The 16,379-nt window shown below is 38.0% G+C and overlaps 2 protein-coding genes across 4 annotated transcripts in view; one reads left to right on the top strand and one right to left on the bottom strand.

The window, feature by feature from the left end:
- Positions 1–962: 962 nt before the first annotated feature.
- LOC126380381 (uncharacterized) lies at positions 963–8,019 on the bottom strand. Of its 3 annotated transcripts, XM_050029766.1 has the most exons (7): positions 7,803–8,019; positions 7,516–7,639; positions 6,842–6,963; positions 5,136–5,192; positions 4,809–4,846; positions 3,879–4,011; positions 963–2,260 (listed from the first exon to the last, which is right to left on the bottom strand). In XM_050029766.1, the coding sequence occupies exons 2-7, from the start codon at positions 7,630–7,632 to the stop codon at positions 2,068–2,070; spliced, it is 660 nt and encodes a 219-aa protein (XP_049885723.1). In that variant the 5' UTR covers positions 7,633–7,639; positions 7,803–8,019; the 3' UTR covers positions 963–2,067. The 3 variants fall into 3 exon arrangements, with proteins under 3 accessions (XP_049885723.1, XP_049885726.1, XP_049885725.1); XM_050029769.1 differs by lacking the exon at positions 3,879–4,011 and having other exon boundaries at positions 4,813–4,846; positions 7,803–8,016; XM_050029768.1 differs by lacking the exon at positions 3,879–4,011 and having other exon boundaries at positions 7,803–8,015.
- Positions 8,020–10,639: 2,620 nt separating this feature from the next.
- Positions 10,640–16,379, top strand: part of LOC126380355 (uncharacterized) — a 31,383-nt gene continuing 25,643 nt past the window's right edge. The window contains 3 exon segments of the mRNA XM_050029731.1: positions 10,640–10,722; positions 10,808–11,057; positions 13,488–13,674. Of these exon segments, the coding sequence (XP_049885688.1) occupies positions 10,909–11,057; positions 13,488–13,674 (336 nt within the window). The 5' untranslated portion in view covers positions 10,640–10,722; positions 10,808–10,908.

Consider the following 16,379-nt stretch of genomic DNA (forward strand, 5'->3'; position numbering starts at 1 on the left):
CAAAATAAACAGTTACAAACCATGCAACTACCAAACCATGTAAGGTACCAAAGACAGTGTTGCTATGGAGTTTGCTGCGCGAATCCGCCTCAGTTATACGAGTAAGTTACAACACGTTTCGAAGAGATGGTATCTTTTTTTTTGGGAGGTAGCTATGAGTAAATAGGTAATTAATACACATACTACCGGGTTCTTACCGCGATTAAATCAGGGATATGAGACTCCCGATATTATTACTCCCGAGATTACCATCAGGTGGCCCGCCTGCCTGTTTGCCGGCCAAATCACATAAAAAAAATAAAGGACAAAATTCGGCGTTGATTTTATTATACTTCCCAAACTTACTGTTTTTATACTTATTCTTTGACAATCTGTTTTATCCAAGGTATTTATGATGTACACAGACATGTTGTGGGCGGTTTACTGACGTTTCCATAAGTTTGCCTGTCCTTTTCGAGTCTGGTGTCAGAATTATTTTATTGAGCCGCCAAAGGCCCCTGACATGGCCCATGTAACGACGACATGCCGGAACCACAGATCATGATACTAACGTACTAGTACTAACACCCGAACGGCCTCCGTGGTCCAGAGGTTGAGCGTTGGGCTCACGATCCGAAGGTCCCGGGTTCGAATCCCGGTGGGGATATAGCACAAAAATCACTTTGTGATCCCTAGTTTGGTTAGGACATTACAAGCTGATCACCTGACTGTCCAAAAAGTAAGATGATCCGTGCTTCGGAAGGCACGTTAAGCCGTTGGTCCCGGTTCCTACTTACTGATGTAAGCATGTAGTCGTTACATGAGCCATGTCAGGGGCCTTTGGCGGCTCAATAGTAACCCTGACACCAGGGTTGATGAGGGTGGTACTCCACCTGACAACCCACACGATAGAAGAACTAACACCCGACTTAATTTAACTGTAGGTGGGTTACTATGATGGTTAGGAGAAATAAATACGTTTTGATTTTTTATGATTTATTTTTTATACATCATAATCAACAGCAACAAGAATAACAAGAAATACAGACATTTTAATCTTCGGAAGCCAGTCCGTAAGTACAATCTAAACAGCCATCCGTCTTAGGCCTTAACTAATAATATTTTTAATCTAATTTATCAACTTATCACAATATGGGTGATACAAATCATTTTAAAGTTCGAAAAAAAAGTAAGTACCGACGTACCTGTCGACATACATAATGAAATTACAAAATGTTGAATAATTCATACTTTTGTTCAGAAACAGACTTAAATCAATATTCACGTAGGAATTAAGGTAGGTAACTAAATTCATCGCTGGTACGTAATATTAGTGAGTCAGAACTAACTTCTTATGTGCCACGGACAGGAGCGATTTTGATGTTATTTTTTTATATTATTTAAAATCATTAACATTTAGAGTAGCGTAAATATTTGAAACTAAAAATTGTTTTAAAGTACTTTTCTGATTTTGTACAGACGGCTTGGGCTTCAAACCGTTTATTCGTCTGTTCGTTTGTCTGTCAGAGGGTCTCAAGTAACTTTTGAACCATATTTGATACCTAGTTGAAAGTACAGAATATGTATATCAAGTAATAAAAAAATATGGAAAGTTTTTTTTATAGGCTTTTGACCTCACTCTGTGAATAACGACAACACATACGATAATACATTACTTGGAACTTAAATTGGGTTTACTCTTAACTACAAAGATAAATAATAAAGAAATACTCTAGAAGGTGAAAATTTAGGTCCCTATGCATGAAAAAAACATCAAAATCGGTGTTTTTCCTCGCAAATAAGAAGTGAAATTCCTTCCTTGACTCCACTATATATGATAGTTCAATCACAATTACTTGAAAAGTTGAATCTCCAAAATCAATTGAGGCAATCATCTAGAAACTTTTGAATGGAAATATGATTAAGGCGCGCCCACAACAAGTCGTCCACTAACATGTTTTCAAATTAATTGCGTTATTGGACAACTACGTAATAAGTATACCTCTTCAGGTGTTTTGGAGTAATATTTAATTGGCACCCTGTCTGGAAGCCCAGAGTTTATACATTTGCATGTCGTGCACTTGGACTTCACGTCCCGCGTGATGGTCCCTCTGGCGGGCGTACTCTTCTAGCTGCCTGTCCAGAACGCGAGGGTCGCGAGACCTGTAGTCGGCCAGCTCCCGGTCTAGTTGCTCCACCGAGGGGACAGCCGTCGCTCTCGCCTGCGACCTCTCTCGGGGCCTCGCCGCACGCGCAGCACGCTTCGCCGACATCGATCCGCCTATACACCAACATTACAAAAAACGTACATTACAAAAAAACTAAATTGTGTGAAGTGTGTTGTAGATTTACAATCAGGGATCATTCAGTCCGTAATTCTCTGTTAATATCAAATGGAATTTTCATGTGTGTCAGGATGCCTGAATAGTCAGTTCAGTACAGTTTAGGTACAGTTATTACGTACACATTTCGTGACTATTCAGACACCTCTCACGCCATGAAAATGATAGTGTTTTAAAATTATTTTCAGTTCTATATTTTTGCGACAGAAACTTCTACTTGATATTATTCACAATCATGTGCGGAACCACGCTCTCAGTAGTCAGTGCGGTGTCACTAACACAATGCATACCGCATAAAGGTGGGGTTATAAAAATAGTGATTATTTAGAAGATATGAATGCATGGGATTAACTGTCTGAGAACTGATATTAAGAAGCTAAATTACTCCATTGTATAACAATATTATATGTTTATTTTTTTAAAGAACGTCTAGGGCCCTGTGCCGAGGTTTTTCTTGCAGCTTCTTTTCCCCGGCTATACACTATACAGGTTGTGAGAAGCTGCAGTAGTCTTAGGCGGATGAGACGTTCGTTATGTAAAAATTGACGATTCAAAGTGTAACTATGTTACCTACTGAATAAAGTTATTTTTGAATTTGAATACAAGCGTATTCGCGCGTTTGAAGCGATACAAACGCGCGTACAAAGGTGCGGAGTAGGGGCAGGACAGCGTATTGATTTAAAAGCTTGATTGAATTGACACAAGAATTCGGTATTCATTTCAACTAGATAACTCCACGCGTTCCCGAGAAAAAAGGTCTTTACAGACAGACTGAGAGAGGACAACAAAGTGATCGTATAAGAGTGCAGTTTATCCTTTGAGGTACGGAACCTTAAAAATGAAAAGAAATGTTCTATATTTAAAAAAAAACCATGCGGAATCCTGAGGAAATCAAACAAAAAAGGCTCAAACGAAGAGAGAGAAAACAAAGTATTTGTTAAATAAACCGTAGACGTAGAGAGGGAAGGGTTTCATAATATGGTGCGTAGGACAGCTGCAGAACTGTGATAGTGTATATTTTCTTTCGTACTATACTCTTAGGATTCTCAGGGAGTCCTAAAGTGAGTTCTACGGATCTAGGATTTTGTAGAAGTGTCACCAGCAGGATCTGCACGACTACCGCGCCGCGCGCCGCGAGATTTATATCGAGGTTTTCGACCAACCAATACCAATACAACCAAACAACAAATAGACGCAAGGAATGAACGTTGTCCGACTATAGATCAAGCTCTCGATATAATCCACAGGGTTGCACGAAATTAGAATTTAATTTAATTAAGTTATAACGCAGGTAGTTATAGCCGCAGTAATAGTACAAATGCTAATTGAAATAACACAAAATAATGTGATGAAAAGAACTCATTAGGTACCAGGTAACGAGAATTGAGTGCGGAGTATGGACATACCTAATACGTTATACCATAAAATAAAAGGTATCTATTTAGTGGGCATTCTGTTATCACAGTTTAGGAACCCCGGCACTAGCATTCTGCCCTGCTCTCTGTCATACGGACTACTAAAGCGAATAGTATAAGTGCAGTCAGTCGAGGAGCGTACCTAATGCTTGCGAATCTGGCAAGGTCATTAAAGGTCGCTGTACTGCATGTCCGCCAGTGACAGCGGGGAAGTGACGCTCTGGAGCATCGAGGCCGGCGCGTGGATTTCAACTGACGAGGTTGCTGCGCAAGGGCTGATCAATCATCAAGTCTCAAACAAACAACATACTTGCCATGTAGGTATATGACTACTTACCTAACGACTACTTAGACGACAAAAATGCAGCCATTACTGAAATTGTAGTACGTCATTTGTTTTAGTAACATCTAGGTTTTTCTTGCAGCTATTTTTCCTCGGTTATATCTACAGACTGAGAAGCTTTAGTAGTGTCAGGCGGACGAGACATTCGACAAATATATGTATATACAGGGTGTTAGTGACATCGTAACGAATACTCAGAGGGATGATTCAGACCATGATTCTGAGTTAATATCAAGTGAAATTTTCCGTCGCAAAATTCATGAAAATTTTAGTTTTTTTATTATTTTCCGTTCCATACTTTTGTGACGGAAAATTCCACTTGATATCAGCTCAGAATCATGGCCTGAATCATCCCTGGAAGTTTACGATGTCACTAACATATATATAATCTTATATAATCTAATAATAATAATCTTTAATCTTTATTGAACATAGTATTACAACACCATGTATATATACCTACCCATAAAAATGACTGCTTAAAGTAGGTATAACTATACTACTGAATAAAGATATTTTTACTGTAGGAGGTTTTGTAAATATTAGTTATAATAAATTAATTAGGTCGTAAGTCGTTTTAAATATATCAGCCTTAATGCACCATGGAACAGAAAGGACATGTCGTGGTTCTTGGCTTTTACTTTCTTCGCCATAAGACGTTGCGCAATGACGTAGAATTAAACCCTTTATTAAGTAGCTTTTGACGTAATAAAAATTTGTAAGTATTACCTACGCGAAAGTTCTGGAAATTGCCCGAAGCCATCCACCTAAAATAAAAGTATAATAATTGTGATATCTCAAAATTGATCATAGATACCCTATCTTTTTTAAAGGAAAGTGTGCGAGAAATCACACTATGATATTACTGTGTACTTATACTAACATTATTATACATCAATGCTATGACAAATCACCATTAAAAACTATAAATTACGCCACCCTTAAAGAGGTTTAGTATGTTTTGTTTTATTTTAAAAACATTTAATTTATAAAATAAAATGAAAAAAGTTATATGTAATCATCTACAAGGAGTTCTGAAATACAAAAAAATAGTACCTGGTTCGACTCTCGCGCTTCTGCGTGCTTCTTTTTTCTATCCTCTGCAAGATATTTCTAAACAAAGAAATATAAAATTAAAAAATAAATTGTTCAAATTAAAAAGATATAGCAGAACACACAGAGTGATAAAGATATTACATTTTACACTAAAATTCCAGACGATATTTAGAATATGATGGAAAATTTTAATAGGTGGGCTTCATGTAAAAAGCTTATTAGATGATTAATATTAAAAATGTACCTATATTACTGCAGTCATAAAATAACTTAGGAAGGTATAATTAAAACGTATCTTGCAATTGAGTTTCTTGTTATATTCTTCTTCTCAAACATATCATCTTACGAAATAACGTAGACGCAAATAAAAGCGGCGCCCATGAAGGGTTCCGTAGCAGCAAGTAACATAATATAAAAGTTCTTGTAGCTTGTTGTATGTAACTTTGATCGATGTTTTAATATTGTGTATTTTTTTTAGCTAGATGGATCTCGCACAGGATCGGGTATTGTGGAAGGACATAGGACAGGCCATTGCCCAGCAGTGGGATCGAATGGGCTAATAATAATAATAAGTTATTGATATAACATAATTAGGTACCTAAATGATGGGATTTAGATCCAACTATATTGGAGCCCATATAGGTTTGTGATAGCTAAACAAGCTAATATATAAAAAATCATCTCCCCATACAAACCGTATCAGCTGATCGCGCATTTAGTATGGGAGACCAAATATTTTTTTAAATATTTCGACCCATGTTACTTGGAAAAAGTTGTTCAGTTTCATGGCCAGAACCAGGTCCTTCTGTATTATCACTCATTTTTTACACCCTGTAGATATAGATTTAAGTTGATTGAATGAAAGGTAAATTGCGGTATTGACGTTTTTTTTTATATTATTTCTAAGACAGTCACATAGCAGTAAAAATAATATTATTTTAAGTTAGTTATTCAAATAAAATCACCTTCAACAGCTTTATCTATATTTTTATATTTACATTGAATAAATGATTTTGACGTTGATTTTGATAATTTCCAAGTCATTCGCATAGCAGCTTAAAGTTATTCTATTTTCAGTTAGTTGTAGTGTTAAAAACATTCACCTTCATAAAGCTTATCTATATTTAGTTTAAATTGAATAAATGATTTTGATGTTGATTTTTATAATTTTTATGACATTCACATAGCAGAAATTTTAAATGAGGGATTAAAAAGAAATTACCATCAATGAATTTATCTTTATTTAAATGATTTTGACATTGATTTTGATAATTTCTTTGACATTTGTAAAGCAACCAAAAGTTATATTATTTTAAGTATGGAATGAGGGACTTTCCAGGCTTTATTTTTCAAAAACGAAGCAAAATCTTTACAGCACCATCTATATTATTTTTGGGGAATGTAGCCTGGAAAGTTACTCAATTGACTTTCAACAAGTTATATTTAGTTTGCATTGAATAAATGATTTTGACATAGACAAATTCTATCACACTCACATAGCAGCAAAAAGTCATATTAAGAGTAAGAGTAGAGTGGTAAGTAGGTAGGTATTAAATATTAAAATAAAATTGACCCTCAACAAGTGAACATGATATTTAAATATTATGCTGTGACGAAGGTCTAGGCTCATTTGTCTCATTTGAGCAGCAAGCACTAATGATAAGATCATGGGAAGTTTGACAAATAGGAAACGTAGCAATACTTACACATGGTGTTGTTGTGTAGTTGGTATTTGAGAGATTATACGTGCTGTGGTCTCTTGCAGAGTACTGACTAAAGTTGCCAAAAACTGCTCTTGAGCATACCACTCTTGCGCTTCAGCCAATTCCTAAAAAAAAATGTTTATAAGATCCATATAATATTGTCCCATGTTATTCATTTTTGAATCATAGATAATTCCAGGATTTCTCTCTTATTTTATTTTATCTAGCCTAAGGTGTCCCACTGCTGGGAAAAGGCCATTTCTTCCAGCTTTCTCTTTCCAGTGTTCCCAGGATGTACCTATGCTCAACAAATGACAATAGGCTCGCCTCCTATTGCATGGGAAATACAACATAGGGCGAGAGGAGTGGGTGTATTAATATATACAGTGCACCTGGGGGATACAGGTATGATTTTGTGTATGTCATTTAGCCCATTTTGGCCTCTGCTCACTTTCCTGTCCCGCCATTATCCAAACTCCCTGAACAAAGTTGCTGATTTTGGCTGCCACAAACTTAATTTTATTTTAGTTTGACTGACAATTCTATTTAGGTATAACACCTCCATCTCTGGCTTGCACTCGTTGGAAATGAAGAATCGCAATATTTTAAGCTAATTAAACCATAAAATCTTCAATCTGAAAAGTACAAATGAAATCAGATCCCGGTATCTTATCTACCTTACGGTCGTTCTCGGTAATTTGTTGTTCCTCGTTTACCTCCCTACGCACCATCATCTCGGAAAACCGTGCATTTAAGAGCACACCGGTAGTCTCCAGTCCATACACAGCCTCCATCTTCAGACTGCAACAACCAACAACAAACACTATCTTGTTATTCGACACCTAGGTACGATATGCCTACGACTATTCAAACTATGATTTCACCCGAAACTATAATTTCTGCAAGACAAGCAATAATTTATGTATTAATAGACTATACTAGTAAACTAAACATCATTCCATACCTTTTAACACGCAAGTACCGCAGTGAAGTACCGTAGTTAAAAGATTTTAAAACGCATACGCAGCCTAGCCGCCAACAGCGCGCACTCTGTAGTCTGTGGAGGATAACCACTATGTTTTGTTAATGTAGGTAGGTTAAAGACGTACTGGTGGGTGTCATTTAAAAAGTGCCGGCTGAACGGGCAACACCGTAGGTGATCGAAACATCGAAAGGATGGAAACTGATGGAGGTCTTTGGATGGAAAGAATTGTTTCATGAATGTTGCCAGATCTTATATTTAGTTTCTATAGAAAAATGTAGATTGCCTATTGCTTGCCCACAAACCATGATTTTTTGACAATTAAAATAAGGTCGATTTTTCTTTGAATGTTTGTGTTGATCCATTATTATTCATTTTTTTAAACTCTTGGCACTAGTAATAATATTTATTCCTTATTCTATGCTAGTACCAAAGACCGCTAGTACAGTCGTCAACGTGTGATTATGGTTTGTCGTCAACATTTTTACAATATAAACAGCACAAACCAACACCGCAGTGCAGTAATACAAACCGTTGTGGGGTTTAACGATGGCCATGATATCATCATCATCAACCGTATGACGCCCACTGCTGGGCATAGGCCTCCCCCAAGGATCTCCACGACGATCGGTCCTGCGCTGCCCGCATCCAGCGGCTTCCCGCGACCTTCACCAGATCGTCGGTCCACCTTGTAGCGGGCCTACCCACTGAGCGTCGTCCGACACGTGGTCGCCACTCCAGAACCTTTCCGCCTCATCGGCCATCGGTTCTCCTCGCTATGTGTCCTGCCCACTGCCACTTCAGCTTTGCAATTCTTCGAGCTATGTCGGTGACTTTAGTTCTCCTGCGGATCTCCTCATTTCTGATTCGATCGAGCAGGGAAATACCGAGCATAGCTCTCTCTATTGCCCGCTGAGCGACACCGAGCCTCCTCACAAGACCCATAGTAAGCGGCCACGTCTCACTGCCGTAGGTCATCACTGGCAACACGCACTGGTCAAAGACTTTCGTCTTGAGACACTGAGGTATTTTGGACGAGAAGATATTCCGCAGCTTCCCAAACGCTGCCCATCCGAGTTGGATCCGACGAGAGATCTCTTTCTCGAAGTTGGACTTACCTAACTGGATTATTTGTCCTAGGTAAATGTACTGGTCTACAACTTCGAGTGTAACGTTCCCAACCTGAACTGGAGTGGGTGCGACATGGTCGTTGGACATATTTTTTGTCTTTGCCATGTTCATGCTAAGACCCACTCGTTGGGATGCGTTAATGAGAAGCTCGACAATGGTGTTCAGGTCTTCCAGGGTCTCAGCCATTAGGACTATATCATCGGCAAATCGAAGGTGCGTCAGGTACTCGCCGTTGATGTTGATGCCAAATCCTTTCCAGTCCAGAAGCTTAAAAATATCCTCCAAAGCAGCAGTGAACAGTTTCGGAGAGATGACATCTCCCTGTCTCACTCCTCGCTGCAGTTGGATCGGATTAGAGCTCCGGTTTTGTACTCGAACTGACATAGTGGCATTTTGGTAGAGGTCCCTTAGCACTTCGATGTACCTATGGTCCACTTGGCACCTCTGAAGAGACTGCAACACCGCCCAGGTCTCGATCGAATCAAAGGCTTTCTCATAGTCCACAAACGCCAAGCAAAGGCCATGATATAGTAAACTTAAAATTCGGATGTGTCTACAGGAATCGGGGCCATTATAATAATAATCATAAAAAAATAAGACAGATTTATCTGAACTTCGTCGCGTCGGCAATAATTTTGTCGATGCGTATTTGAAAGGCGTAATACAACGACCAACCAATACATATTCCTCCCCCTTTGACACTCTGGTCCATAGAGAAAAGGCCAGTCAGTGCCCAGCTGTGTGAAGTACATGAGCTGTTTTTATATATTAATGAGGGACTTTCCGGGTTACATTTCCCAAAAAATATATAGATGGCGCTGTACAAAATGTATCTTTCATCTTTGTTTTTGAGTAGAAATGATGACCCTTGTTATTACACCCAGGCACAACACATTTTCCACCCATTATTATTCAAAATCAAAGACCAAGTTTTCAAAATATAAAAAAATATAATTCTATACGTAAATTGCAAGTTAATTTGGCTTTGGTAACCCTAAATAATGACTGACGACTGACAGGCGGAAATGCGAATGGGAGGCGGGGATGGCGGGAAACGGGAACGGGACAGTTGCTTTCTTCATTTTGGGTCGTGTACTAGGTTCAAGATAAATTATGAAATTCTGATTACTAAATAAAGACACATCTAAAACTAACGAAAAACATTTTCTTTTTTCTATTAAACTTATTTATGAATTTTAATCAAGAAAAACGTAATAATAAGTCCGACATTTTGTCACGTTTTTCTATGACGTCACAGAGTGCTTTTTCATACAAATTCCATAGTAATTTCGTGTTTTGACGTTTAGTAAAAAGTAACTGATTTGACTAGTTGGAAACTAGCCTACGAAGTGGTATTTTGTGGTTAATGATCGCTAGTCGGAAGACATTCGCAAGTGTTATTATATCGGAGTATTCAATAAACAAAGTGCATCTGCCTATTTTCGCTTCGTGCCAGAAAGCCGCTTCATAACTCGAAAGTTTATGCGGACTTTTGAGTTAATTCGTTTGGGGTTCAGAGTAGGAGTCTACTCCGAGGGTGGGGGCTTAGGTTTCATCATCATCACCTTTCATCATTTTATTAATCATCAAGAAAAAAAATACGTAAGACATGGCTGTATGGGCATAGTTCCCTTTGCCTTACCCTTCGTGGAAAACCAAAGAAAACAAACAAAAAAAAGAAAACTGACGGCTGACATTAGTGACATTTTATTTTCATTCGTTCACTCATTCATTCAATTTGCTTGCGCGAAAGCCGAAAATGTTTGATTTCGTAAGTGATTTCGCAACAGTCTTAAGATTTTTTTAACTAAAAGTGTTATTAAATAATGTGGATATCATATATTTTTTGGTTTTAGATATATTCGAAGACAACAGTTAAGTTTTTCATGTGTGTTCAGCGCGAAGAATGCTAATAAACATTAGGTTATGAAGGTTAGCTGAAAGTATTGGAGTCACGATGTTGGATTGCCTTATAAAAGCGCGGCCTGGCGCCGGGCGACTCATTTCACTCCGACCTACGATGTCGCAGGTTGCTAACGGCACCTCAATCGACGAGAACTGTTTATTCGATATGGACGCTTGCTACGAGACCTTTGACAAGGACGGGTAGGTTGCCGCATACTCCTCTTGCTAAATACTTTTGCAATTTATTGTTATTTTATTTATCATTAGTCATAAATTTTCCTGCTTTTCCCAATATCGGAACATAACTTTTTGCACTTTTTAGTTTTATTCTCAGCTCATAACTTTTCCGAAAAACTTAGCAATTTGTTGAATAGGAATTTAAAAGTTAATCATGATGCAAAAGTACTTAATTACCCTAAGCCACATGTATATTCATCTCTTGTTTTGTATGGTAATTTAAATTTAAAAGTTTAAAAGGGTTTCAATCCCACTAGTATTTTTTATTTAAATTCACTAACAACAATTCTGAAAAAGCAGACAAAACTTTAGATACAAAAAATTCTATGTGTTTCTTTTATAATATGTAGTTTTTCTACTGTTGAACTGTTTAAAAGTGTATGCTGTAAGAACAGAAAAAATGTTTTTGATTATTTTCCTCAAAAGTCAATGAGATAAATTGTATTTGGTAAAACAATATAAAGTGGCCTGGGACCTTTGCTGAGGGGTGTCGACACTTTTACACCAAATTACCTCTAGTGGTGGGGCATTGGAAACCTCTATATCTGGGATTGGTTCATGAGACTTAACCCTAATAATTACCTGTATAATTGGGATAGAGAGTGTAAATTACCTTTTTTATTGTTATCTTTTATCTTAGTTTAGGATACTTAGGTAAACTCTTGCAATCATTGTGTTGGTGGGTTTTGCTAACAGTGACTTTTGAGTGGCAGTTTATGAAGCTGACCTCTGTGACTACAATAACAACAATTGGTTACCTCTCTAACTGTGACTATTATTATCCCCACATTTCATAATAATATTTATTAAAAATATATTTTTTTTAATTTATCAAAAATAAAATATAAGGACAACTTAAGTCCATTCTATGGAATATGAATTGTTTGTATCTTATGCTATTTATTTTATTAGAAACTTCAAAGTTCTAGAAAGAATAGTCACTTTTAATAATTCATAGCATAGTAGTAAACTATTATTATGCTTTGCATTTTTTCTCAGTGTTATTATAACACAAAGTCTAAACATAAACTAGGTTTAAAATAATCTGCACCACGAAAGACGTAAAGAAGTCTGACTTAATAAAACTTTAGACAAGCCATAATAATTCTATGCAGAATCTGTAACAGTAGAGCCGTGGCCGCTGGACTCCTTTCATGACATGGACTATATTTTAAACCTTGTTTTTTTTCTTCATTATGTAATAAGACAAACAAATTGAAAACAGTTTTCTAGGAAGAATAAACTGCAAGAAAGTGAGGCAGTATATAATATAATTATATATTATTTACTTGGAAAATAAAAGTACATAGCCAATGTGTGTGCATCATCTGCGCTCTGCTGCATTCTAAAGCGAAAGTAATATTTATCAAGTATATTCTACTTTGCGAATGCATTATAATGAGTGCTCAGGTTTGTTTTTGTTTATAATAATACTCATTAATCATTATTATGTAATTTTTCACTCTTGTATTTGCTTACAAGTATGGAAACTAAATTAAAAATAATAGTCTAATAAAGTAATGTTTCAAAATCATGTATAAAGGAAAACATATTTATTTTAATGGTTTTTATTTACATAGAACTACCTAAATTATTTATAAAAAAAATGCTATGTGGTTTTTGTAACCGAATGTTTTTTAAATATCACTCCTATGATGATGGTATCAATTCGTATTAATAAGGCAGGTCTGTGGGCTTAGCAGCGTAAGTACGCGACTCTCTCGCAGCGACAGAGATCATCTGTCTCTTTCTGTGAAGTACTGTGTCGCAGCGAGAAAGAGTCGCACGCTTAAGGTGGTAAGCCCGCTGATGTGCTTTAATCTAAATGTCTGTCCGTTTCGCTCGAACTTAAGCGGTAATGGCGTCACACGCTAACAATGACATTTTTGTATAGAATGAAGATGGAAGTCAACAATTCCTAAAGTGGGTTCCGTAATTGATTACACTATTTTTGTCACATTATTATTAATAATTTCAGAGCCACGCTCTTGTCGGTGTAGCATTCTCCATGCTACTTTTTTGGGAAAAATAGAGCAGTGGTTTCCCTCTTGCCTTTTGCCCCGTAGTACTCTGTCTAACGCGAGTGACTGGGTGACTGTTTTTGCCATATGAAATAAAGATGAATTGAATTTACTTAATGTAGAATATTGAATAGCAATTTTATTTTTATTTCTCGTATTGTAAGTATGCCTTTCACAGTTTTTCGGAAGGAGAGATACATTTTTACGTACATACATGTTTTCATAAATATATTGACTTGCGACCGTCAGTATATTTATTTCTTTATACAGCTCCCTTAAAGAGTCCCGACGATGCAGATTATAAATAGCGCGAACTGCTCTTTTTTTATTTAATCGTTTTGCATAGTCGTTCACTGTTGCTGTATGTTCGTAGGGATGGCAAGTTGAACCATGACGAGTTCCGCCTGATCTGCAAGGCGCTGTTCCGCAATGACAAGGGCCACATCTACCCGCTGGCCGAGGAGCGGGCGCGCCACATATTCAGCGTGTTCGATCGCAACGGAGACGGGTACATCGATAAAGAAGAGTTCACCTTCTGCTGGAACCACTGGATCAAAGTGGTCAGTATATAAATCATCATCATCTTCATCAGCCCGTTAACGTCCCCACTGCTGGGGCACGGGCCTTCCCTATGGATGGATAGGGAGATTGGGCCTTAAATCACCACGCGGGCCCAGTGCGGATTGATGGTTATAAACGACTGCTAATGCAGCCGGGACCAACGGCTTAACGTGCCTTCCGAAGCATGGAGGAGCTCGAGATGAAAACTTTTTTTTTGTGGTCACCCATCCTATGACCGGCCTTTGCGAAAGTTGCTTAACTTCAACAATTGCAGACCGAGTGCGTTTGCCGCTGCGCCACCGAGCTCCTCAGTATATAAATAAAATTGTTTATTTCGGATCAAAAAAAGAAAAATACTCGCCTTTGTGTCACGGGTTTGAATCCCGCCTCTGGCTCTAACCCAATGAAGTCGACTTTGTGAGTTTGAATCCATGTTTGAATCACAGATAGTTGATATCACGTAGTTTCCAGGATTTAATGGCGTTAGACTGGCCCCCTATTCTTCCCCTTCTTTTATCCCCTGTTGGGATGTAGGGCTCGAATAACAGATTTCCACTCCTCGCGACCTTTTACATGCCCCCATAATCATCATGTCGTCCAAACCGTATCCGGCGACGGCGACTCCTAAATATCTATCCCGGGTCGTTGTTGTGGTGGGCTCTGATGTGGCTGGCGAAACCGAGCTTCGACTTGAAGGTCCGGTCACACGGCACACAATAAAGCTGGCCTAACGAATTTTGTGTGTAGTTATAGGAGGGTTTCGGCCGAGTCTTCCGTATTTGGCGCTTTGCGTCGAGATCTTGTAAACGCTTTTCTTCAAATAAATTCACGCTATTGTGAACGATGCGGCGCAATTCCGGTCTAAGACGAGCACGATCCTCCCAACTATAATACACAGCCCCCATAATACACAGGACTTAAAAAGTAACTGGCAAGGAGTGGGTGTAGGTATTATTATACTTCTGCCGACCCCTTCGTAGATACAGGCGCGATATACATGTATATTGCTGTAGGAAGGGACTTCGTCGTCTTCAATTAAACATTCTTATTTAATTCGTCTTTTATTTTATTCGCACCCACGCTACGCACCTTCACAATTCGCCATCTTATATATTCTCTATCATAAAAAAGTAATACCACTTCCGCTTCCTATTTCCGTCTCTCTCTCTCTCTCTCTCATACTTTCTCGCTCCAAACGTTCCTTTTCATGCATCATACCTTTCCATTCCCACATTGCTTTGGATGGCCTACATTTATAGCCCGTAGACCATTTAAGATAGCTTGAATTTATCACTTTAATTGGAAAGTATTAAATTATTTTTCTACTTATTTGCTGTGACACTGATAAGTAATAACATACTGAAATAAACCAGTCTATACACGTCCCACTGCTGGGCTTCCTTTCAAATAACCTTCAAAAAAAGGGGAGGTATGGAGCGTAGTATGCTCCTATCACATCTTATCTTTTGGGTTTTAATGGTATGTAGTTGAGTCGGCTGTGTATTCTCTGTAGGTTTCCAGTCGGTTCTGTAAGGATAAATTCTAGTATGGATGGATCCTTCGTTCTCTTAATATTATATTCTCAAAATATTGGATCCTTTGCTCCAGTAATTGCTATCTTATCAGAGTATACTCACACAACCGCCGCTGCTTGTACGTATTCGTTACATGAGCCATGTCAGGGGCCTATGGTGGCTCAGCTACCCTGACACGAGGGTTGATGAGGTTGGTAAACCACGTTATAACCTACACGATAGAAGAGATCATACTATCTCGCTTTCGTCGTCACCGCAAAGTTCAAGCCCGAACGCTGGTAATAGTTTGTACTTTCTTTCGTTGGTTTGTTTGTCATGTAAAGATAAAGTTGTGGCGTTTTGTCATGTCTACAGGCCATTACGACGACGCCATAGTTCCGTCACCTCGCGCTATGCTGACGACATAGTTTCCCCACTACACCCTACTACAGCTACTCTACATAGTTTTAACAAAGTTCTTAATTAGTCTTCTGTCATAGAATAATGAATAATACTCTCCGCCCAGTACTAATTCAATTTTATCTATGGTGCCATGCATTCAAACTCAAAGTCGAATTCAATTTTTCTAGGTTTTCAGATTAAAATACATACATATATAAACATGTTTATATAAACAGCCTATATACGTCCCACACTGGTACAGGCCTCCCCTCAATCGACTGGAGGGGATATGGAGCATATTCCACCACGCTGCTCCAAAGAGGGTTACGGCTAATAGCCGGGACCAACGGCTTAACGTGCCCTCCGAAGCACGGAATCATCTTACTTTTTCGGACAATCAGGTGATTCGAGCCTGAAAAGTCCTTACCAAACAAAGGACAGTCTCACAAAGTGATTTCGACAATGTCTCCATCGGGAATCGAACCCGGATCTCCATATAGTGAGTCTAACGCTCTAACCATGTATTTTTAGAAAATACCACACTAAAAGTTGTTTAGTTTTGTTATTTTCTTCAGGGAGCTAACAGCTTTAATGACAAATAAATGAGTTTTTGTAGTAACTTAAACATAATGTTAAAAAAAAACAAACTAAAAATATTTTTAGACTTACCATTGTGAGCCACGCCGTGTTACTCGTAACATGTTGATTTCGTAATATGTTTTGACGAGGCTGCATAGTTTTCAATGTGTAAGCCTGTGCCAGCATAATGTGATACATTGTTGTATTAT

The sequence above is a fragment of the Pectinophora gossypiella genome, chromosome Z (assembly GCF_024362695.1).
Source record: "Pectinophora gossypiella chromosome Z, ilPecGoss1.1, whole genome shotgun sequence".
In the NCBI taxonomy this organism is placed as follows: Eukaryota; Metazoa; Arthropoda; class Insecta; order Lepidoptera; family Gelechiidae; genus Pectinophora; species Pectinophora gossypiella.